The following is a 25,015-nucleotide window of genomic DNA, read 5'->3' on the forward strand; positions in this document are numbered from 1 at the left end:
GAAGTGCTCTCAAAAAAGTTAACATTAGCCGAGCAGTTTGTTGTAATTATTTTCGCTCAAAACAAATTTTAGAGGTGACACGTGAGTCAAAAAATAACTGGTGATCAGAACGCCACACATACACATATGGCAAATAGCGGTAAGCTTGCATTGCCTTCCAACAGTGGAGGGGCGGTCGGGTAGCCTAGTGGTTAAAGCATTCGCTCGTCACACAGAAGACCCGGGTTCGATTCCCGACATAGGTACAATGTGTGAAGCCCATTTCTGGTGTCCCCCGCCGTTATATTGCTGGAATATTGCTAAAAGTGGCGTAAAACCATTCTCACTCACTCACTCCAACAGTGGAACCAGTTTCTGATAACATGGGGAGCTCCACAGGTGGGCTACCACTGTAAGGAGCTTGGCTTCACACCCGAGGATGTAAAAAAAAATATTCTTTAGATTTGTTGATTCTACATAAATGGACTTGCATGTCTTCTCTCTGTGGTTTTGGGTGTCATTTCATGGTGTTGTTTCTTGGCTGTGGTTGTGATATATGCTACTCAATTTTTGATAGGGATAATTCAGACATTTCATTGTATTTAAATATACTTGACATATTATGAGAATAATTTGTGTGTGTGTCATGGAGAGATGTCCCTATCAAGAATAGAGTAATATAAGTTACTTAATTTCTTAAACTGATTGCTTATTTTGTCATTATCATTCCTGATATATATTGCTTACAAATCCTTCTAATCCTTGAATTATCCCTGTGTCCATTAGAGATTGGACAAGTTCTTTTTTTGTGCAAGAAACAGTTGTATTTGTGATGTGCTTATGTTAATTTAGCAAATTGCTAAAATATATATAATGTTATAAGCATGAAAAAAAATGGTAAATGATCAAATTTTCAGCTGACCATTGAAATATGTTTCGAAAGCAGGCAACACATATGGTTTATCATTAAGTTTGGTTCTTATTCACCTTTTTATTTGATTGGCTTAAATGATAATGAAACAGCCAATCAAATGGCTTGTTGCTCATAGATGCCCACACAGTAATAAGTAACAAGTCAACAAATATTTTGAAAAAACATATCATATTACAGCCTATTGGGCATAATATTCAGAATATATTGTATTACTGTGTTCCACTGATATTATTTGGAAAAAATCTCTTGAAAAGGTTTCAAAGTATAAATGCTCTTATAAAAATCAGAGATATAGTATGTCAAAGTACATGATTAATATCAGTAAATTTAAAAAATTATAATTTTTTTCAGCATTTTTTGACAGACAGACAGTTTATTCAGTAATTTAGACATCAAGGCCCATAGTACAATGCAGATTGGATATTAACATTTGTCTGGGGGTGATCTGGAAAAGAAGTAATTTCCCCAGCAATATGTAATGGAAGATAATGACAAATATGGTTACTTATTGAGTTTTCTTAATAATATCAGCTGCTTTTGAAGAAAATCTTCCTTATCCTATACCTATGACTGTCATTTCCATTCGTCTTGTGGCTGTCCTTGGTGTCCTATTTTGTTTCTTTTTTGTTTTTTCCAAAGATGGATGTGTTTGCGGTCGATAACGACAGCGATGATCGACCAATCACACCGTAGCTTGCATCATTATGTGTTAGTGTGCTGAACAAAGTAAGTTCCTGTTGCCAGCTGATTGTCGTGGTTCAATCTCAAACTGTCATGTTCCCCAGAGAAACAAAATTGTGAAGATCTTTGGAGAGACTTTGAGTATTTCTTACATGTTAATAATATCAAAGTGATATTTTGTAAATATGAAGAAACGAAGTTGTGAAGATCTTTGGAGAGACTTTAAGTATTTCTTACATGTTATTAAATCAAAGGGATATTTTGTAAATATCAAGATACAAAGTCGTGAAGATCTTTGGAGAGACTTTGAGTATTTCTTACATGTTATTAATATCAAAGTGATATTTTGCAACTATTGTTTGTTACCAAATCAAAATATGTCTGTTTCAAGTCAGGGACATTTCTTATGGGGTGGGGTTAGGGGTTCCTGGGGACAAAGATTGGTCTTAGGACTGTATCATATTTGGCTGACCCTCCCCTTTTAATAGGTCACATTTTATGATAAAACCACCACCATCCCAAATACACGGAAATTTTGTACATACCCCCACCCCTCCCCATCCTATGAAAATGACCAGTCCCCAAAATAATGATCAAAATTTCTTAATTTATGTGGTTGTCTCTCTCACAATGTACAATTTTGTTGATGATGCTGTTTTGTCATTGTGTTTTCATTTTGGTATTGTTTGCTAGATTTTGAGGAGAGGTTGATTTTGAGAAAGAGGTTTTGCTTTATGTTCAAGATATAAGTTTAAATTGTGTGGAGTTTGTCATTTTTGTATTATTAATGGTTCATTTATGTTGCCTTTCAAAGTTGGAGATTATGTCTGAGTGTAAGAAGTATTAACAATGAAATTAATGATGCAACAGCAGATTGCTTTTATCATCCCTTTTTTAAGTCATAAGTGATGAACTAAAAAAGATACCAAAAAATAGGCTGTTATAAACATGATCACTACAAGAAATAACAAAAATTATCTCCAAAATGATTATGTCTATCATAAAGCCTTGGCTAGACCATCAAATATTACATAAAACTACCTCATCAGCCTACACATCACAGGGATACAGTGTTCACACCTTTGTGATGAGATGAAACCCGTTTTATGACAACATATATCTTGATTATCGATCTGATCGCCCTGACTGGGCACAGCCATTGTGTTTGAAGCAAATGCAAGTGGTATGAGAGGTAGAATCTGATTGGTCAATAGGAGGGACACAGAAGGAACATAACTTGTAATAGCCACTGGTTTGCCAGTGATCTGCAGTGATGTACCTAAAATAATGTTTAATTCAGTATAAAACCAACTCACTCACTTACTCGACACACTTTTTCCATGGTGTGTAACCAGTATGCCAATATTTCATTATATCTTTCTGTAAATTATCAATATATGTATCAATAAATACATATCCAGGCATTGGCAGTCCTAGGAAACAGAATATTTCATAATCTAGCTGAGACTTTCATCACTGTGACAACTTGATCTTTGATTTATTTTTCTTGCCAAAAGTATTGTTATACCTCATTCATATCAGTTTGCTAGATGATTATTGCTTATGATATGTGAATGGTATTCATATTTCATTCATATCAAGATCTTAATAATTTTGATACAGGAATGCATCTTATTTGTATATTTGCCCCACATTTATATGTGGCTAAGATCTGAGATATAATTTCAGTGTGATCTCATGAATGACAAATTTTATGAATGAATCTGTACTAAAGTTATTTTGTATTTACTACATGGATCATTGTGGAAAAAGGGAACCTGCTTTTGTATTGTGTGAATGTTTTGTAATTCAAATGTACTCCTTGGCTTCTGAGACGGATACTGGGAAATGGAAGCCTGTTGGTGCCATAATCTTTTAGATTATTGGTGATAAGTTTTGGTATCATGTTGGAATTTTTCAGAACATGAACATCCCTATCAAAACTTGAAGAGTATACATTGTGTGTTTGTTGCGATGAAGTCAGGACCAATGGTTCCTTGTTTTTAGACTGACTTGGCCAATATGTAGGAAAACTGAACAGATACAGGTCAATCTTAGATCAAGTTGCTAAAATTATCTTGAAGTAACACTTTTTACAAATAGAAACACAAATATGATTTAAAAAGTATATTTTCAATCAAAAACCATTTTTGTTTATTTTCAATCTTCTTTTACCTTTTGCATAACTTTGTATAGGCTTAACTGTACAATGAATAAGGTTGGTCTTGACAATAAATCACATTTTTCTAATTTTCTTTTTATTCTATGGTATGTAAATGGTGTGTGTGTGTGTGTGTGTGTGTGTTGTGTGTTGTGTGTTGAATATAACACATTGGAAACACAAGTTGTACTGAGGTATGATTTGTCTGTGTGAAGTAAAGGGCATTGGTGGCCAGTCTTCTGTGGCAGTGTGCTTTGTCTGTGTGAAGTAAAGGGCATTGGTGGCCAGTCTTCTGTGGCAGTGTGCTTTGTCTGTGTGAAGTAAAGGGCATTGGTGGCCAGTCTTCTGTGGCAGTGTGCTTTGTCTGTGTGAAGTAAAGGGCATTGGTGGCCAGTCTTCTGTGGCAGTGTGCTTTGTCTGTGTGAAGTAAAGGGCATTGGTGGCCAGTCTTCTGTGGCAGTGTGCTTTGTCTGTGTGAAGTAAAGGGCATTGGTGGCCAGTCTTCTGTGGCAGTGTGCTTTGCTGTGCAGAGTTATCTATTTCACTTCTTTTTTTTAAGTTGAAAACGTCTTTCTTAACAATTTCAAAATGTTTTCATTTCTTTAATTATGGAGATCTTGTTGGCCAAATAGGGCCATCATCACACCTCATCCTATACCACTGCCAAGACACATTAGCTATGGTAATATGACAGAATTGGGTGGTCCACTTTTTTGGAGGAGCATATTCTTCACAAGTAAGCTAAATGTTCTGAGAAGGATTATTCATCCCAGTATGTATGACGTGTGGCTAGTGTTACATCCACTATAGATCAGGAGATACGGCATTATATTAGTTTGTTTTGTTCCATAACCATTATAACCTCATTTTAACACCATTCTCTAATACTTCTTCTACCAACTGATTGTTACTTTTATACATTGTAGAAATTACCCTGAAGCGAATATATTTATGCATCAGCTAAAATTTAAATTTTAAAAAAAAAGCATGTGAATTTTGTCAAAAAACAACAACTGACACCGTGACATAACTGATTCTGTTCAAAGTGGCATTAAACCCAACTCATTCACTCATCATAATGTTGTTATTCTTGAATTGTTTGACTGTTTGACTGGCAATGTAGAAGTTGACCTGTAAATAAGAAAGCATACAACTTTACGGATAACAACTTCTCGTTTCGATGTAGATTCTTACACCATTATCAAGTGATACATAGAAATGTCGCTAAATTAAAAAAAAGAAAAGAAATTGTTATCCAAAAGGTTGTATGTTTTTTTAACGGTAAGTTTTTTCTCAATAAAAACTAGAAGTTGTTATCCATAAAGTTCTATGTTTTATTATTGTTGTCATTAACATGGGTAAATGTAATATTTTTGTGAAATGTTAGTCAATCGATGTGTACACTGAGAAGTGTGTCTGTGATTTGTTATTACCTTGTGCAAGGTTAGAGTGGAATGTGAGGAGCTTGTTTTACAAATTATTAATCTAAAAGAAACACATCTATGGAACTGAAACAGGCAGTGGATTTACCACTGAAGACTACCAGATGTATCCCCCTTGTTTTGGGTTTTTGTATGCTTAAGAAACATTCATAGTTTTCTCTCTAATCACATGAACAACTGTAAAACATCTCCATCACTTATAAAAAACAATTTTCTCTTGAAAACAAGCCATCATCTGAGTATATACAATGTCTGTGCGATGTTACAACCCTCGTTATAGCTCGAGTAATCGCAATAAACATGGCCGTCCGAAAACATATGATGTCCAAAAACCTATGATCCAACGATAATGGTACAGATACCATACTTCATGTAATTGACGTGGGGCATGGGTTCCACAGGGGGCCCGGTCGTCTAAGGTTGCGTAATTCAATGTGCAGAGTTGTGTCCCTTGGGCATGCCAGAAGCTTATTGTTGTGTGTTTGAATCCGGGTTCTCCCCAAGGTTGGTCCTAGGTTTGTGGGCACCATATCCATGCTTGTGGGTTTCACCGAAGTGGTAAACGTCTGAGACCTGCATCACTTCGGGCTTTCCTCCCACATTAAGCTGACACGCCTTGGAATATTGTTCAATTGGCCTGAAACTCCCTCACTCACTCTCGTAAATAACACCTGTTCCAGATTGTATGTGTGGCCTCCTTTGTTGAATACAGTGATCTTGGCCTCGTTCCACACAGTGCACACGACTGTCCCTTAAACCCTTCATGCTGGGTGAAGTAGGGGGCCAGGTTTTTTCTCTAAACGTCCAGCGTGTCTAGATATGTAGGGGCGGTGGGGTAGCCTTGTGGTCAAAGCTTTGGCGAAACCGCATTATTAGTGGTTCATATTGGAAAAGGGAGGTCACTCTAATTTCAAACGGGAGCTATCTCCGTTGGTTTCATATTTGCGAGAAATGGCGTCAGTCACACTGTACGTTGTTGGTCCAGGTATTAAATGCCCAGCTTATCCCTAAGGTAAAACGTATTCTTAATTAATGTTTAAATGCATTCTATATTTATGTTATCATCCGTACATCTTCTTAGATTGGTTTAGTGCTGATAACCATTTTCTAAAATGTGGGCCCACATTGTTCCCATCATATATGGTAATAGAAACAAGTAGGCCCACATTTGTATATCGCCTAGCTTCGTTAGGTTGTTTAAATTAGTTCTGATAATCAATTCCTAAATGTGGGCAGACGTTCTTCCGTCATATTGATTGCAACAGGAGGGACCACATTTGTTAATCATGAAGTTCTACTTAAATATTGATAATCATTTTCTCAAATGTGGGCCCACATTGTTCATGTCTTATAGTGATTGAAACAGGTGGGCCCACATTTGCAAATCGCTGGGCTTCATTGGGTTGACGAAGTCATTTAGGCTAGTGGGCTCACATTTGTCATTACTTTGCATGGGTATGTGACATTATATATTATTCTCATTTTGTAATATTGATGGGAAATATCTTATAGATTATTAATTCCACGAAAGGCACACAAAGTCTTTGAAGTTTGAATAACATCATCAAAGCTGACCACACTAGTTTTGCAAAAATAGTTACAAAGCAAGAACTTAGATCTACTTCAAATTAAATTTACAATACCACTCATTTTACTTTTTCCAGTATAACACATCAATCTAATCATAAGTTTTGGTGGCGATATAAGCCTGAAAATTTGTCTACACTTGAATTGATCTCGGACATTTTCCTCAAACTTTTCCGAGAACTTGTTCCATAAAAGGAATAACTCATGTATATATTAATGAGCCCACGACCTAGTTTGGCGATGTTCGTAGAAGTGAGTTCTGCTGTATTGTCATCGCATTTGTACATTCTAATCCAGTTATAAGTCATAACACTTATTTTAAATAGACAGAATAGCAGTTCGTAATGCGGGTTTGTTTACATTGTACATATTCTCAACAACAAGTGCGTTTAGTTTTGAATGTGGGCCCACCTCGAACTTTTGATTAGGCAAACGGAGTTAGCTCCCTTCTTGAACCACCGATAATGCTCGTCACACCGAAGACCCGGGTTCAATTCCCCACATGGGTACAATGTGTGAAGCCCATTTCTGATGTCCCCCGCCGTGATATTCCTGGAATATTGCTAAAAGCGGCGTAAAACCATATTCACTCACCCTCTCACTCACTCACTCACTCACTCCAGATTATCTTGCAGTTTCGGGATCATCAATCAGACCCCACCCATCACTCTCCGTCTTTCTCCTCTCTTTCTTTTTTCTTTCCATTCCCTCCCTCCTTCTTACCCCCCAAACAGAATTTAAAGTAGTCAGTCAGTCAGTGAAAGTCTTCATGCTAAGATCACTTTGTGGATGGGGCCCCTCTGTAACTGATGTGAACGACAGTTTGAGAGTTGAGAGGGTTGTAACACAGAAAATGTACATGCCTTTTTCATAATGTTTAACCCATCTAGTCATAATCCATGTTCTGTATAAACCGTTTTGTTACACAGGAAAATATCTCAAAATTATTAAAGTTCCCAAATTGTCCAATTGAATAAACATTACTTAAGCATGAAATGTTGGGATGTGATATCAACATTGAATGTTCTGATCAGATCATGGCTTCATTTGAAACAGACTGTGCTGACATTTTGTGTATAGCTTAGCAAGATAAGACTTATACAGTGATATGTACCAGTTTTGTACAGTAGTTTCCATGTTGACATTTTAAACCTGAAACTTGTTGCTGATGCTGTGCACATCACTTGTGCTGTCTGTCACTGTCATGGTAGAGTGCTGAGTAGGATGTGGAACTGCCTGTGATTGCCTGTCATGCTTGTGATCTTGGCGATGTACTTACTATTACATATTATTTATAGAAAATAAAACAAATTGATAGTTTATGTGTTTTGTTAGTATATTACCCTTTGGGTTTCCCCTATTCATTTTCCAACACTGGTGATATTTGATAGATGTCACAGTTGTGATCACCCTAGAGAGAGATCTGTTGGGATGTCACAGTTGTGATCACCCTTGAGTGAGATCTGTTGGGATGTCACAGTTGTGATCACCCTTGAGTGAGATCTGTTGGGGTGCCACAGTTGTGATCACCCTTGAGTGAGATCTGTTGGGGTGCCACAGTTGTGATCACCCTTGAGTGAGATCTGTTGGGGTGTCGCAGTTGTGATCACCCTTGAGAGAGATCTGTTGGGGTGTCACAGTTGTGATCACCCTTGAGTGAGATCTGTTGGGGTGTCACAGTTGTGATCACCCTTGAGTGAGATCTGTAAGGGTGTCACAGTTGTGATCACCCTTGAGTGAGATCTGTTGGGATGTCATAGTTGTGATCACCCTTGAGAGAGATCTGTTGGGGTGTCACAGTTGTGATCACCCTTGAGAGAGATCTGTTGGGGTGTCACAGTTGTGATCACCCTTGAGTTAGATCTGTAAGGGTGTCACAGTTGTGATCACCCTTGAGTGAGATCTGTTGGGATGTCACAGTTGTGATCACCCTTGAGTGAGATCTGTAGGGATGTCACAGTTGTGATCACCCTAGAATGAGATCTGTTGGGGTGTCACAGTTGTGATCACCCTAGAGTGAGATCTCTAGTGGTTTCACAGTTGTGATCACCCTAGAGTGAGATCTATAGTGGTATTACAATTGTGATCACCCTTGAGTGAGATCTGTAGGGATGTCACAGTTGTGATCACCCTAGAGTGAGATCTGTTTGGGTGTCACAGTTGTGATCACCCTAGAGTGAGATCTATAGTGGTGTAACAGTTGTGATCACCCTAGAGTGAGATCTGTTGGGGTGCCACAGTTGTGATCACCCTTGAGTGAGATCTGTAGGGATGTTGCAGTTGTGATCACCCTTGAGTGAGATCTGTTGGGGTGTCGCAGTTGTGATCACCCTTGAGTGAGATCTGTAAGGGTATCGCAGTTGTGATCACCCTAGAGTGAGATCTGTTGGGGTGTCACAGTTGTGATCACCCTAGAGTGAGATCTGTTGGGGTGTCACAGTTGTGATCACCCTTCAGTAAGATCTGTTGGGGAGCCACAGTTGTGATCACCCTTGAGTGAGATCAGTTGGGGTGTCACAGTTGTGATCACCCTTGAGTGAGATCTGTTGGGGTGCCACAGTTGTGATCACCCTTGAGTGATATCTGTTTGAATGTCACAGTTGTGATCACCCTAGAGTGAGATCAGTTGGGATGTCACAGTCGTGATCACCCTAGAGTGAGATCTGTTGGGGTGCTACAGTTGTGATCACACTAGAGTGAGATCTGTTGGGGTGTCACAGTTATGATCATCCTAGAGTGAGATCTGTAAGGGTGTCACAGTTGTGATCACCCTTGAGTGAGATCTGTAGGGATGTCACAGTTGTGATCACCCTAGAGCGAGATCTGTTGGGGTGCCACAGTTGTGGTCACCCGTGAGTGAGATCAGTAGGGATGTCACAGTTGTGATCACCCTAGAGTGAGATCTGTTGGGGTGTCACAGTTGTGATCAGTCTAGAGTGAGATCTGTTGGGGTGTCACAGTTGTGGTCACCCTTGAGTGAGATCTGTTGGGATGTCACAGTTGTGGTCACCCTTGAGTGAGATCTGTTAGGATGTCACAGTTTTGATCACCCTAGAGAGAGATCTGTTGTGGTGTCACAATTGTTATCAAGCTGTAGTAAGATCTGGTTCTAGGTATCAAATCTGTGATCACAGTAAAGTGAGTAAAGGTTCCGCCTTACCACAATTGTGATGATTTTATTTTGAGAACTTTGATGATCCTGTTGGGGTAGTCATCATGACAACTTGTATGTCTCTTTAGAAAAGATCGCTACTACTGATCAGTCGTAAAACAGAATGAAGCTGAAAGTCACAAGGCCCTTGTCGTGATGTTAAAAGATTTAGGGTATCCCTAGATTGAAATACTCCATTTGTTTTGGAACATTTGATGATTTTGATGACAATGACTGACAATAATTTTACCTCAATATGATTGAAACCAACTGCTTTTTTTACACAGTTATTTGATATTTGAATGGTGAGTATACTTGCTTAGATTGATCTACTGTGAGGAGGTTAGTACTAACACTAACTGTTAGCATGATGACTGACTAACAACATGACTTGTAGTCACCAAACACCAACAGTCCTGGCTTGAAGTGAGGTGTGCTAGGGGTAGTCTCCAAACACCAACAGTCCTGGCTTGAAGTGAGGTGTGCTAGGGGTAGTCTCCAAACACAAACAGTCCTGGCTTGAAGTGAGGTGTGCTAGGGGTAGTCTCCAAACACCAATAGTCCTAGCTTGAAGTGAGGTGTGCTAGGGGTAGTCTCCAAACACCAACAGTCCTGGCTTGAAGTGAGGTGTGCTAGGGGTAGTCTCCAAACACAAACAGTCCTGGCTTGAAGTGAGGTGTGCTAGGGGTAGTCTCCAAACACAAACAGTCCTGGCTTGAAGTGAGGTGTGCTAGGGGTAGTCTCCAAACCAACAGTCCTGGCTTGAAGTGAGGTGTGCTGGGGGTTGTCTCCAAACCAACAGTCCTAGCTTGAAGTGAGGTGTGCTAGGGGTAGTCTCCAAACACAAACAGTCCTGGCTTGAAGTGAGGTGTGCTAGGGGTAGTCTCCAAACACAAACAGTCCTGGCTTGAAGTGAGGTGTGCTAGGGGTAGTCTCCAAACACCAACAGTCCTGGCTTGAAGTGAGGTGTGCTAGGGGTTGTCTCCAAACCAACAGTCCTGGCTTGAAGTGAGGTGTGCTAGGGGTAGTCTCCAAACACAAACAGTCCTGGCTTGAAGTGAGGTGTGCTAGGGGTAGTCTCCAAACACAAACAGTCCTGGCTTGAAGTGAGGTGTGCTAGGGGTAGTCTCCAAACACCAACAGTCCTAGCTTGAAGTGAGGTGTGCTAGGGGTAGTCTCCAAACACCAACAGTCCTGGCTTGAAGTGAGGTGTGCTAGGGGTTGTCTCCAAACACCAACAGTCCTGGCTTGAAGTGAGGTGTGCTGGGGGTTGTCTCCAAACCAACAGTCCTGGCTTGAAGTGAGGTGTGCTGGGGGTTGTCTCCAAACCAACAGTCCTGGCTTGAAGTGAGGTGTGCTGGGGGTTGTCTCCAAACCAACAGTCCTGGCTTGAAGTGAGGTGTGCTGGGGGTTGTCTCCAAACCAACAGTCCTGGCTTGAAGTGAGGTGTGCTGGGGGTTGTCTCCAAACCAACAGTCCTGGCTTGAAGTGAGGTGTGCTGGGGGTTGTCTCCAAACCAACAGTCCTAGCTTGAAGTGAGGTGTGCTAGGGGTAGTCTCCAAACACAAACAGTCCTGGCTTGAAGTTAGGTGTGCTAGGGGTAGTCTCCAAACACAAACAGTCCTGGCTTGAAGTGAGGTGTGCTAGGGGTTGTCTCCAAACCAACAGTCCTGGCTTGAAGTGAGGTGTGCTAGGGGTAGTCTCCAAACACAAACAGTCCTGGCTTGAAGTGAGGTGTGCTAGGGGTAGTCTCCAAACACAAACAGTCCTGGCTTGAAGTGAGGTGTGCTAGGGGTAGTCTCCAAACACCAACAGTCCTGGCGTGAAGTGAGGTGTGCTAGGGGTAGTCTCCAAACCAACAGTCCAGGCTTGAAGTGAGGTGTGCTGGGGGTTGTCTCCAAACCAACAGTCCTGGCTTGAAGTGAGGTGTGCTGGGGGTTGTCTCCAAACCAACAGTCCTGGCTTGAAGTAAGGTGTGCTGGGGGTTGTCTCCAAACCAACAGTCCTGGCTTGAAGTGAGGTGTGCTGGGGGTTGTCTCCAAACCAACAGTCCTGGCTTGAAGTGAGGTGTCCTGGGGGTTGTGTCAAAACCAACAGTCCTGGCTTGAAGTGAGGTGTTCTGGGGGTTGTGTCAAAACCAACAGTCCTGGCTTGAAGTGAGGTGTGCTGGGGGGTTGTCTCCAAACCAACAGTCCTGGCTTGAAGTGAGGTGTGCTGGGGTGGGGTGTGCTGGGGGTTCTCAAAACCAACAGTCCTGGCTTGAAGTGAGGTGTGCTTGGGGGGTTGTGTCAAAACCAACAGTCCTGGCTTGAAGTGAGGTGTGCTGGGGGGTTGTCTCCAAACCAACAGTCCCGGCTTGAAGTGAGGTGTGCTGGGGGCTGTGTCAAAACCAACAGTCCTGGTTTGAAGTGAGGTGTGCTGGGGGGTTGTCTCCAAACCAACAGTCCTGGCTTGAAGTGAGGTGTGCTGGGGTGGGGTGTGCTGGGGGTTCTCCAAACCAACAGTCCTGGCTTGAAGTGAGGTGTGCTGGGGTGGGGTGTGCTGGGGGTTCTCAAAACCAACAGTCCTGGCTTGAAGTGAGGTGTTCTGGGGGTTGTGTCCAAACCAACAGTCCTGGCCTGAAGTGAGGTGTGCTGGGGGGTTGTCTCCAAACCAACAGTCCTGGCTTGAAGTGAGGTGTGCTGGGGTGGGGTGTGCTGCGGGTTCTCAAAACCAACAGTCCTGGCTTGAAGTGAGGTGTGCTTGGGGGTTGTCTCCAAACCAACAGTCCTGGCTTGAAGTGAGGTGTGCTAGGGGTGTGGTGTGCTGGGGGTTCTCAAAACCAACAGTCCTGGCTTGAAGTGAGGTGGCCTTAACATGACTTTCTTTCAGACACCTTTGTCTTAGCACCTACAGATTACATTTTCTAGCACATACATTTAGTATTACAGAATGCAAGAACTTTCTAAAACAAGCAAACCATTGCTTTATTATTACAATATCATAATCTTACAAAATGTGTATGTGAAAATGCATAAGAAAGTTAAGAAATTTATATCTGCTTGTGCATGTGTAACATTGTGCATCTTCGTGCATCCCAGGTTGTGCATCACTGCATGGCAAGTGCAGTTAAGATTGTGAAAGGGGCTCAGAAATGTGAAGCATGATGTTTAGTTGAGAATCATATTTGACTCTGGACCTTTCCGATCCTGTATCTCATAAATTGGTCAACGATATATCACATATCCGTTAAAATATGATGTTTCTTGAGACTCACTTATTCACAGATCCCTTGGGCACGCCAGAAACCTGTGATTGTGGGTTTGAATCCCGGTTTGCCCCGATTATGTTTCTAGGTTTGTCAGCACCATGCCCCTGCTCGTGGGGTTCACCAAAGTGGTAAAGGTCTGAGACCTGCATCACTTTGGACTTTCCTCCCACATTAGTTGTTTTGAAAGAAGCTTTAATTTCACCCAGAAGATCTGGGATAGAACAGGCCTTCAGTAACCAGTACTTACCATAAAAGGCGACTTTGATTGTCAGATTGTAAGAGGTGACCTACGGGATCTGGTTGTCAGGCTTGCTGATATGTTTGCTGCATGTCATTGTTTCCCAATTGCATGGAACGATGCTTCTGTCAATCACTAGACCGTCTGGTCCAGACTTGATTATTTACAGACTGCCATGAGTGCAGAGTTAAAAAAAATATTAAAAAAAATAACAAGTTTCATTTTGACGTGAAGCAAGATCAAGGCAACAGCATCCTGAGTTATGCAGTGTATTGGTTTCTCCATTGTGTCACAATACATTCCCGGGACCCATGCACCACCAATGCTGGGTTTCTCCATTGTGTCACAATACATTCCCGGGACCCATTCACCACCAATGCTGGATTTCTCCATTGTGTCACAATACATTCCCGGGACCCATTCACCACCAATGCTGGGTTTCTCCATTGTGTCACAATACATTCCCGGGACCCATTCACCATCAATGCTGGGTTTCAGAATTGACTTCACAATCTCCATCTTTCTTGAAGCCTTTGATTGGCATTTAGAAGTTGGAAGAACATGAATACATGACACTTTTTATGGATAGCAACTTCTTTTATTCTTTGTCATGACGTTTCAGAACTACTTCTTGCTCCTTCATCAGGTGAATGCTTGTCACGATGTTTCAGAACTACTTCCTGCTCCTTCATCAGGTGAATGCTTGTCACGATGTTTCAGAACTACTTCTTGCTCCTTCATCAGGTGAATGCTTGTCACGATGTTTCAGAACTACTTCTTTCTCCTTCATCAGGTGAATGCTTGTCACGATGTTTCAGAACTACTTCTTGCTCCTTCATCAGGTGAATGCTTGTCACGATGTTTCAGAGCTACTTCTTGCTCCTTCATCAGGTGAATGCTTGTCACGATGTTTCAGAACTACTTCTTGCTCCTTCATCAGGTGAATGCTTGTCACGATGTTTCAGAACTACTTCTTTCTCCTTCATCAGGTGAATGCTTGTCACGATGTTTCAGAACTACTTCTTGCTCCTTCATCAGGTGAATGCTTGTCACGATGTTTCAGAGCTACTTCTTGCTCCTTCATCAGGTGAATGCTTGTCACGATGTTTCAGAGCTACTTCTTGCTCCTTCATCAGGTGAATGCTTGTCACGATGTTTCAGAGCTACTTCTTGCTCCTTCATCAGGTGAATGCTTGTCACGATGTTTCAGAACTACTTCTTGCTCCTTCATCAGGTGAATGCTTGTCACGATGTTTCAGAACTACTTCTTTCTCCTTCATCAGGTGAATGCTTGTCACGATGTTTCAGAACTACTTCTTGCTCCTTCATCAGGTGAATGCTTGTCACAATGTTTCAGAACTACTTCTTGCTCCTTCATCAGGTGAATGCTTGTCACAATGTTTCAGAACTACTTTACATGACAATCCATAAAAAGCGTCATGTATTCAACCATTTCTCTTGTTGCTATCTTAGCCAAGGATATCGCTTTGATATTGAAGCAATGGTAGAGAATGGTTCCAGGTATTTATCAAAATAGAATGGATTGATAGTATGTTTGCTGATTGAACACTGGTAGCAGAAGACCATACAGTCAGTTACGTTTCTGTAAGTTTTACATGAGAAGTTGACCCATGTTGTGTTTTAATCCGAGAAGTTGAGAATATTTAACCTTATGTTTTTAGAACCAAAGAAATGTGGCTTGATCTATTTTAGTTTCAGATAGTGCATGCAGCTAATGTTAATCCTTTGTTTTTTACAGAAATGTGAGATTGTTTTAACTGTGCGTGACACAATAATGGCATGTTTTGCCTTGTTCAGATATTTCACACCACCAGTCACTATTTACTTGCTCTATCAACACTGTACTATTCACTTGAACGTCTATATACACAAAGCAACTAATTGCAACTATTCACATACATTCACATAAACTATTCATGTACCTGAAACTACTGACATACCTACAACTATTCACATATAATCAGCTATTCATATACATTAAATTATGTTTGTGCATGACTATTCAGTTGTTTCAGCAAATTCAGAAAAACAGAATATTAAGAGACGTCTATACCATGGGTGTGCAATACAAGCCGACATTTAGAATGGAAACACAGCACATTAATAGAGGTTAAGTTGGCAAATAGTCTCACTGAATTACAAGCACATTAACACAGGTTACGACATACAGATAGTACATGCATGAAGGTCAACAGGCTCATTGACACAGGTTACGACATACAGATAGTACATGTATGAAGGTCAACAAGCACATTAACACAGGTTACAACATACAGATAGTACATGCATGACGGTCAACAAGCACATTGACACAGGTTATGACATACAGATAGTACATGTATGACGGTCAACAATCACATTGACACAGGTTATGACATACAGATAGTACATGCATGACTGTCAACAAGCACATTGACACAGGTTATGACATACAGATAGTACATGTATGACGGTCAACAAGCACATTGACACAGGTTATGACATACAGATAGTACATGTATGACGGTCAACAAGCACATTGACACAGGTTATGACATACAGATAGTACATACATGATGGTCAACAAGCACATTGACACAGGTTATGACATACAGATAGTACATGTATGACGGTCAACAATCACATTGACACAGGTTATGACATACAGATAGTATAGCATGACTGTCAACAAGCACATTGACACAGGTTATGACATACAGATAGTACATGTATGACGGTCAACAAGCACATTGACACAGGTTATGACATACAGATTGTACATGCATGACTGTCAACAAGCACATTAACACAGGTTAAGACCTACAGATAGTACATACATGATGGTCAACAAGCACATTGACACAGGTTATGACATACAGATAGTACATGTATGACGGTCAACAATCACATTGACACAGGTCATGACATACAGATAGTACATGCATGACTGTCAACAAGCACATTGACACAGGTTATGACATACAGATTGTACATACATGACGGTCAACAAGCACACTGACACAGGTAAACAAGCATGTTGACACAGGTAAAGACATACAGATAGTGAATGCATGAAGGTCAACAAACACAGTCAACAAGCACATTAACACAGGTAAACAAGCATGTTGACACAGGTAAAGACATACAGAAAGTGAATGCATGAAGGTCAACAAACACAGTCAACAAGCACATTAACACAGGTAAACAAGCACATTGACACAGGTAAAGACTTACAGATAGTGATTGCATGGAGGTAAACAAACACAGTCAACAAGCACATTGACACAGGTAAACAAGCACATTAACACAGGTAAACAAGCACATAAACACAGGTAAACAAGCATGTTGACAAAGTTAAAGACATACAGATAGTGATTGCATGAAGGTCAACAAACGCAGTCAACAAGCACATTTACACAGGTAAACAAGCATGTTGACACAGGTTAAGACATACAGATAATGAATGCATGAAGGTCAACAAACACAGTCAACAAGCACATTAACACAGGTAAACAAGCACATTAACACAGGTAAACAAGCATGTTGACACAGGTAAAGACATACAGATAGTGAATGCATGAAGGTCAACAAACACACTCAACAAGCACATTAACACAGGTAAACAAGCATGTTTACACAGCTAAAGACACACAGATAGTGATTGCATGAAGGTCGACAAGCACATTAACACAGGTTTAGACATACAGATAGTGATTGCATGAAGCTCAACACAGGTAAAGACATACAGGGTGTTTAGTATGCTGCAGTATAGTACAGGCTGCTGGTGGCAACACCTGTCACTGGGGCTAATCATGCCGTTGTTGTTATTTATTGTGTAATGTTTGTTGTGTTTTGTTCCAGGGAACAGTTGATGCATGAGGTAGATATTGGGTTTTGTTGTTTGGCTTGGCTTTGGTTCACAGCACCTGTTGTTCTCTAGATCATTTCCGCTGCATACTTGTCACACAGCATGAGATATTGTCAGCACTTCACAAGCACGTCTGTCTAGCCAAGCTCCTTTTATTTATTTTTACAATCCTGAATTTACTGCAGATTTTGAACTGGATAAATGTGTTTCACATATTTGAAATGTCGGGTGAGCTACAGTACCTCTGTCTCTATGTTGTAAGAAGATTGTGAGATACCGACCAGGACATTCCGCCCTTACCATATTTGCAGGCACACAGGAACTGTGGTCCTTCATTAGGCTTTGTCTGAGGATGAGGGGTGGGGTGGGCAGTGGTTAACAGTTCAACGCACAGAGGGCCTGGTTCAATTACCCACATGGGTACAATGTGTGAAGCTGTGATGAAACTGGTATTGTAAAAAGTGGCCTCCCCGCTCAATCACTCTTGCTACCCGTGAAGATCTGGGTTCCCTCTTCAGCAACCCATGCTTGCCGTAAAAGGCGACTGTGCTTGGCGTAAGAGGCGAGTGACGAGATTGGGTGGTTACAGGTGGTGGTTATGATGCAGACTATTTTTTTAAAGATATCGTTTGTAAGGCATTCTTGGTTGTGGAAAGTGAAAAAAGGAAGAAATGTTAACATATTTTGTAGAATGACAAATCATTATGTAACTTCCAATTTCCACTGGACCAACTGAACATTAGTCAACTCATAGTTAGTGAGTGAAATAATGTTCTCATATTCTTATTTCTGTTCCAAATTGTAGAAATTTGTTTCAGGGCATCTGCGACCTGAAAAAATAAATGTGTCCGCTTCATGTTTGGTTGGTTCATGGACATGGCCCCTAGATTTGAAGCACTCATAAAATATAAGCTGTTGTGTCGCTTTGTTCAGATGTTTTGTCCTGCAGAGAGTTCGTATGTGTGGGGCATTTGGTACAGACATCTAGCATGGCAAAGTCCCTCACAGTCACAAACACTGACCTCTCTATAACTGAGACATTAGACCTGACTAGATGGGAATTCACTTAAGCGCAGTTTTTGACCTGGCCTGTAGTGTAGTCATGGTAGTCGTGAATTGTTGCTTATACTATCAACCACTAGTTTTGCTGGTCCAGATACAATAACCCTAGAATAGAACCTTTTTGGGATTTTTAATTAGGAATTTGAATATTTTAACATTTGTTTGCCATCCAGGGATAATGGTCACTTCCTTTATTCTATTTTGTTTTGTTAATTGATTTTGTAATTAAAGAGATGATATATGTATATATACATGAAAAACTTCTGATATCTAAAAGAAACAAAACATTTCTTTGGTTTCTTTTCAAAATCCTTGTTTTTTCTTTTTAAAATTTCTGAGTTTCTAATTTACCACTTGACAGTAAAATCATGCTATATATCTGTGACCATGTGTGAAAATACCAAGCTGGAAACTTCTTTCACACCAAAATGCATGGTATATCCCAGTGTCGATCCACACATCCTGTCACAACTAATCCAACCCTCCTATCATCCCAGAGTTGTTGCAAGCAGTGAAAACACAACATCTCTAACTCATTCAAATCCTGACCTTGGCTCCTCTCCACTGGGAGATATGACAACACCTCTGCTGGTCGTGGCATCAGGTGAACACTGAGTGATTCTTCACAGCCCAATCTAAATGTAAGATGTGTAGGTTCTTGAAGTCATATGTCAGCTTTCTCAGACAATTTGTCTTCATTTCCTTTGAAACCTTGATTCAGAAATCTTTATTTTAACAGAAGAAAACCAACTCAGAACACATCTATTAGTTTGATGGTACTCCCTTTGGGATGTAGATGCCATTGTGTGCAGGAACGACAGTGTATAAAATATCCACATGATGTGGCCTTTATTATTTACATTCAGAACAGGCTGATTCACTTTTGTTTTTCGAGATACAGAAATCAGATATGCTGGTCTAAATGTTAGCTAAGTAGTACCAAGAATAGACAAGTTGACTGACAGTTGAGAATGTTCTCCGGATGCGACTTTCTATTAAGGTGTTTTGAGATCTTCACGCAGAGAGGTATTGTCTCAGAGGGATCTGATTGCAGTGAGCTTGATGGGTTTGAATCCTAGGTTCACCCTGATCTGGATTCTTGGTCTGGCTTGATTAAGTTTTAAACATCTCTACATGTACTCATGGGGTTAACCAAAGTGGTAAAGGTCTAAGACCAGCATCACTTCGAGCTTTCCTCCCCAATTAAACTGTCACGCCGTGATATAACTGGAATACTGTTTAACGTGGTGTTGAACCCAACTCACTCACTCACTCTGTAGGTGGTCAGGAGCAATGTGTGTCTGCATGTTCAGCCTTCACTTCATCATCTCTCATCAAAGAACGGCACAGGTCAGTGTCCCACCCAAATAACTTCCTGCCCCCTTGCCCATGGCTGCTAACTTTACTGTCGGGCTGCATGAAATTTTCCTCCGCCTACCCAACTGTTTTTAAGACTACTTATGTATTCAGTGTAATTATAACTCCTTGTAGATTCTCAAGTGATTGTGTGCATTATTACAAGTGAATCAAGACGTAATTTGCGATTTTTCAATATTTATAATGTCTGAATGCAGGCAGGTAACTATGAAGATGGGCAGGCAGCAGTTATGGGTCACCTGCCCGACTGTCCTTTTTTTAAAAAATTATTTCAAACACTGGCACAGGTAGCCAAGTTGTCGAAAGTGTCCCAATTCATTGTTCAGAGTTGTGCCCCTTAGGTGTGACAGGAACTCAAGATCATTGGTTCAAATCCGTGTTTGCCCTGATCCTGTTTCCTGGTTTGCCAGCACAATAACCGTGCTTGTGGTAAATGTCTGAGACATCACTTTGGGATTTCCTCTGACATCAAGCTGACATACCGTGATATACATTATACTGGCTTCCCTTTGTCATCTGTCATCTGTCATCCAAGAATGTTTCATGGCACTCTTCATTGCACCCTTCATGACACTCTTGCTGGCACTCCATTGAGTCTGATGTGGCACTGATCTTGGTGAAGGTTGGGTTGTGGTATGGAAAAATTGGTTGAGGCTAGAATATTTTACATGCTCAGACATTTTAATGCTGTTAACTTCTTTTCAGAAAGTGGCCCAATAATAAGTAAACGATGCATACAATCTCAGATTGTCCAGTATTGTGTTGTAGATGTTTGTAAATTTTTGGAAATTGAAACAAATCTGGCTATTTCTTCGATGGTAATCTTTCAGGATTTCATCTCTTCTGACTAAAACGAAACATTTTCTGATATACATGCAGTATTATGTTTTAAAAAGAAGGATGTTTATTATGTGTTTATGACTTGCTTACTTGCAGTGTTTCATTTTCAGCTCACCTGACTGACAGTCACAGTTAAGTGAGCTTATATCATGGCCTGTTTGTCCATTGTGCATTGTGTGAACCTTCACATGCATGTGTCTACCAATGATAGCACCTTAATCTGTTCCTGAGGTTCAGATATTATTTTCCCTGCTTTCATTTTGCTGAAATATTGCTGAGTGCAGCATTAAACAACAAACAAACAAAAATACTAATTTCATTTTGACAGCAGCAATCTTATTGAAAAACCTATTTGTGGCTATACTCAGTCATTTCTATTCAAAATGGAATGAAATTGGAGACATGTGTAGTTAGTAGTGGGGCTTAAAATATATTTTTGTTTTTAGTGATATTTTAAATTTTGACCATAATTTGACCTTTGCACTTCGCCCTCACTAGAAGCTGAAATTTCTTATGGCAATGACTCAGCCATTTCAGTTCAAAATGTGATGAAATTGGTGTACGTATATTTAATACACATATGTTCCGTTCTTCATAATATTTTCCATTTTAACCACTGAATTTTGACCATGCTCAAATCTTTTTTCTGTTTTACCCGCCTTGTTCAAACACCTAAATGGCCATTAGTCATTAGTATCAGTATTTTGGATATTTTAAATATATTTTGACCTTGTTTTGACCTTGTTTTGACCATGCTCTTAAATTCTCTCAAAGGGGTATTATCTGTGTAAATTGACAAACTGAGGAAGCTGAGGTTTAGCTTGAATGTTTCTCCTCATGATGACATCATAGTTTGTTCAAAACATTTTATATTTGTGTTTTAATTCTCAGTATTTATTGCAGAAAATATTTGAATTTCAATGCAGACAGCTCTTTTCAATATCTGTCTTTGTTGAGATTTAAGTCTGTTTACTACATATCCAGGTGAGCCACTGTGCACCGATGGGCTACACTCACTCTGACATTGAGAACAGAGCGAGTGACTTGGCCTTCACCTTCTTTGTGAACTATAACGATGACTGTGAATCACAACCATTTCTACTCTTTGTTTGCAGGAGCCAGAGACCTATGATCTGGGACTTGGTCACAATAGCCAGCCAATGAACTTAAGAGTTAATCTGCCTGGGCCAGCTGGCGACAAGGTCTGAGAAGGGGAGACTACTCTCACTATGGGAGATAACTCTTGTCTGTTGAGATTCCAATACTGCCCATATCTTTCAGCAAACAGGAATTCCATGACTGAGTCTTCGGAATGGAGTTTTCTTTGCACCGAATGCACAGTGCTGTGAAAGGTTATATGTTGTGTGAATCTGTTCAAATATTCTTATTTTGTGTGTAGCTTGTGTTGAAATGTGATGTGCTTGCATATGCCTGTGTTCCTACACAGTAGATTCTCATAGTTCAAAAGAACATTACCAACGTATCAACTTCCCACAGACTATGTAGCATTGGATTTTGTGGATGATTTTGTCATGTAAATGATGATGAATTATAGATAATATGACATAAGTAGCTTATTAAGACCATACATTGTTGATGATTTCTCAATAGCAGTTTGTTAGTCACTGAAGCAGAGAGTGGTAGTTTATGACGTGATCTAGGCATGTTTAGGCTGTGACTTCACACAAGGGTTGACTATGCCAACAAGCATGTGAATAGGACAACTCAGATTTTGACTTCAATGGACCTGTGGTGTGTTTTTTTCAAGGTGAAGGGGGTGGGGGCTGGGGGCTGGGGGTTGGGGGGGTGGGTTCATAATTTAAATCATTATGATTTTTCTTTTTTAATTGCACCCATTTTCTTATAGTTTCAAAACTGGGTGATTGTGGGTGTTGCATATCCTTAGCTCTCAAGAGGGTCGTAAATAGCTTCGATTCAGCTTAAGATGGATATGTTATACATCATAGTATACTTAAAATGTTAGACACATGTTAACATGTAGTTAACTTCATCCTAAATGGATTATCTTTACCTGTGATTAACTGTCTTCACAAATGGGTTATCCTAAACTTTGATTAACTGTCTTAAGAAATGGGTTATCCTAACTTTGATTAACTGTTTTCACAAATGGGTTATCGTTAACTGTCTTCACAAATGGGTTATCCTAAACTTTGATTAACTGTCTTCAGAAATGGGTTGTCGTTAACTGTGATTAACTGTCTTCAGAAATGGGTTATCGTTAACTGTGATTAACTGTCTTCACAAATGGGTTATCCTTAGCTGTGATTAACTGTCTTCACAAATGGGTTAGGGGCGGTCGGGTAGCCTAATGGTTAAAGCGTTCGCTCGTCACGCCGAAGACCCGGGTTCGATTCCCGACATGGGTACAATGTGTGAAGCCCATTTCTGGTGTCCCCCGTCGTGATATTGCTGGAATATTGCTAAAAGCGGCGTTAAACCATACTCACTCACTCACTCACTCACTCACTCACTCACAAATGGGTTATCCTCAACTGTGGTTAACAAATATGTGGTTTATTGATGTGATTATGTAAATCAACGGGGATTTCCACAGATTTCCTATTGGGAATGACAGTGAGTTAAATTTAACGTCACATCAGCATTATTTCTGCCATAAAGCGAGGTTTGTGTTATGTGTCTGTTTGAAACCTATGATTGTGGGTTAGAATCCCGTTCACCGCGCTTATGTTTCTAGATTTGTCAGCACCATATCCATGCTCGTGGGTTTCACCGAAGTGGTAAACATCTAAGACTTGCACCACTTCGGGCTTTCCTCCCACATTAAGCTGACATCCTGTGATATAACTGGAATACCGTTAAAAGCGGTGATAAACACAACTCACTCACTCACTCAAAAGAATAAGATGATTAGGATTAGCTGAGGTATGGTTAAAGCAGTATTAAAACCCAACTCACTTGCTCGCATGCATACACCCACACCCTTTGAACGGTGAAAGGTCAAGGTCATGTGACTGAAAACAAGGTTTGTCGTTACACCTTCTCAAACGTAATGCAATTATCCTTAAACTTGGTGTACACACCTTCCTCAGGATGAACTGGGAGACTAGACGCTTTGAGAAAATGGCAGTCACAGGGAGGGCTGCTCTGTTTCTGCAAATACTTAGAAACACCTTTAGTTATTTCTGGAATAATAATAATTTGGTTTCAAACCAACTGTTACATTGATGGAATGAAATGTTATCTGAATGTTTTGGATGAGTGTGTTTTTTCATATGTCAACTTTATATTATACCATGGCCTTCACCAAAGCACAAAAATCTACCCTCTTATTTTATCTGAGATTCTGTTTTAAGCATAATTAGGATTGTTTTGTTTGACTTTTCTTTGTGGATTTTATCTCGTTTCAAACCAGCTGACTTTACATTGATACCGTTGTTTTGTTGTTTTGTTGAGGACTTGATTGTTTTGTTGAGCCATTTTGTCAAAGGGTTCCTTAATTTCAACATTTTTAGTGCCGTGTGTGTCTTTTGGTGTCATATTTTGAGACATTTTATATACATCTATAAACTGAACTATTAACAGAAAGACGCCAAAGTTTCTTCATCGCAAGTATCTCAAGGCAGGGCTGTGAGGTAGTCTCATGGCCACAGCGTTTACTTGTCCTGCTAAAGGTGCAATTGTCCACATTGGTACAATGTGTGAAGCCCCTTTCTGGTGTTCCCCACTGTGATATTGCTGGAATATTGTGGCATAAAACCAAATTACTCGCCCATTTGTAAGCTTTCAAGATTCAAGATCTTGTTCTTTATACTTTTGCAAAGTGTTGTCTTTACAGTAAAGGATGGAATCTCACCGAGTCAGAACTAGCTGGAGCTCTTTGGCAAATATGGATGGCAGATTTGATAACATATCCTTGTGCAATCTCACTACTTCTTTGTTGATTTTTTTCAAAGTATATTCCTGCAATGGAAGTGGATGTAAGGAAGTTGAAATTTTGACCACAGCAGAACCCAATGGTCAAATATATTCAGTGATTTAGTTGTCCTTTTGATACAGCAATTTGTGTTCACCATTTCCTGATTTTTTATCAACATTGATATGTGTGACCACTTCATGATATTGTGTGACCACTTCATGATATAGCGTGACCACTTCATGATATAGCGTGACCATTTCATGATATTGCGTGACCATTTCATGATATTGTGTGACCACTTCATGATATTGTGTGACCACTTCATGATATAGCGTGACCATTTCATGATATTGCGTGACCATTTCATGATATTGCGTGACCATTTCATGATATAGCATGACCATTTCATGATATTGCGTGACCATTTCATGATATTGCGTGACCATTTCATGATATTGCGTGACCACTTCATGATATTGCGTGACCATTTCATGATATTGTCACCACTTCATGATATTGCGTGACCACTTCATGATATAGCGTGACC

At 40.2% G+C, this 25,015-nt stretch overlaps 1 protein-coding gene across 7 annotated transcripts in view; it reads left to right on the plus strand.

Moving 5' to 3' along the window:
• Positions 1-22,344, plus strand: part of LOC124152642 (sodium/hydrogen exchanger 9-like) — a 61,244-nt gene extending 38,900 nt beyond the window's left edge. For 3 of the 7 annotated variants that reach the window (XM_046525643.2, XM_046525645.2, XM_046525649.2), the window contains one exon: positions 21,686-22,344. In XM_046525643.2, coding sequence (XP_046381599.1) covers positions 21,686-21,778 — 93 coding nt within the window. In that variant the 3' untranslated portion in view covers positions 21,779-22,344. Of the gene's footprint in view, positions 1-1,552; positions 4,730-10,222; positions 10,241-17,284; positions 17,304-21,685 lie in introns of those variants that run through there. The other 4 variants (XM_046525647.2, XM_046525648.2, XM_046525646.2 and 1 more) reach the window with 4 other exon arrangements.
• The last annotated feature ends 2,671 nt before the right edge of the window (positions 22,345-25,015 follow it).

This window comes from Haliotis rufescens, unplaced genomic scaffold (assembly GCF_023055435.1).
Source record: "Haliotis rufescens isolate VD_foot unplaced genomic scaffold, xgHalRufe1.0.p SCAF_9, whole genome shotgun sequence".
NCBI classification, from domain to species: Eukaryota; Metazoa; Mollusca; class Gastropoda; order Lepetellida; family Haliotidae; genus Haliotis; species Haliotis rufescens.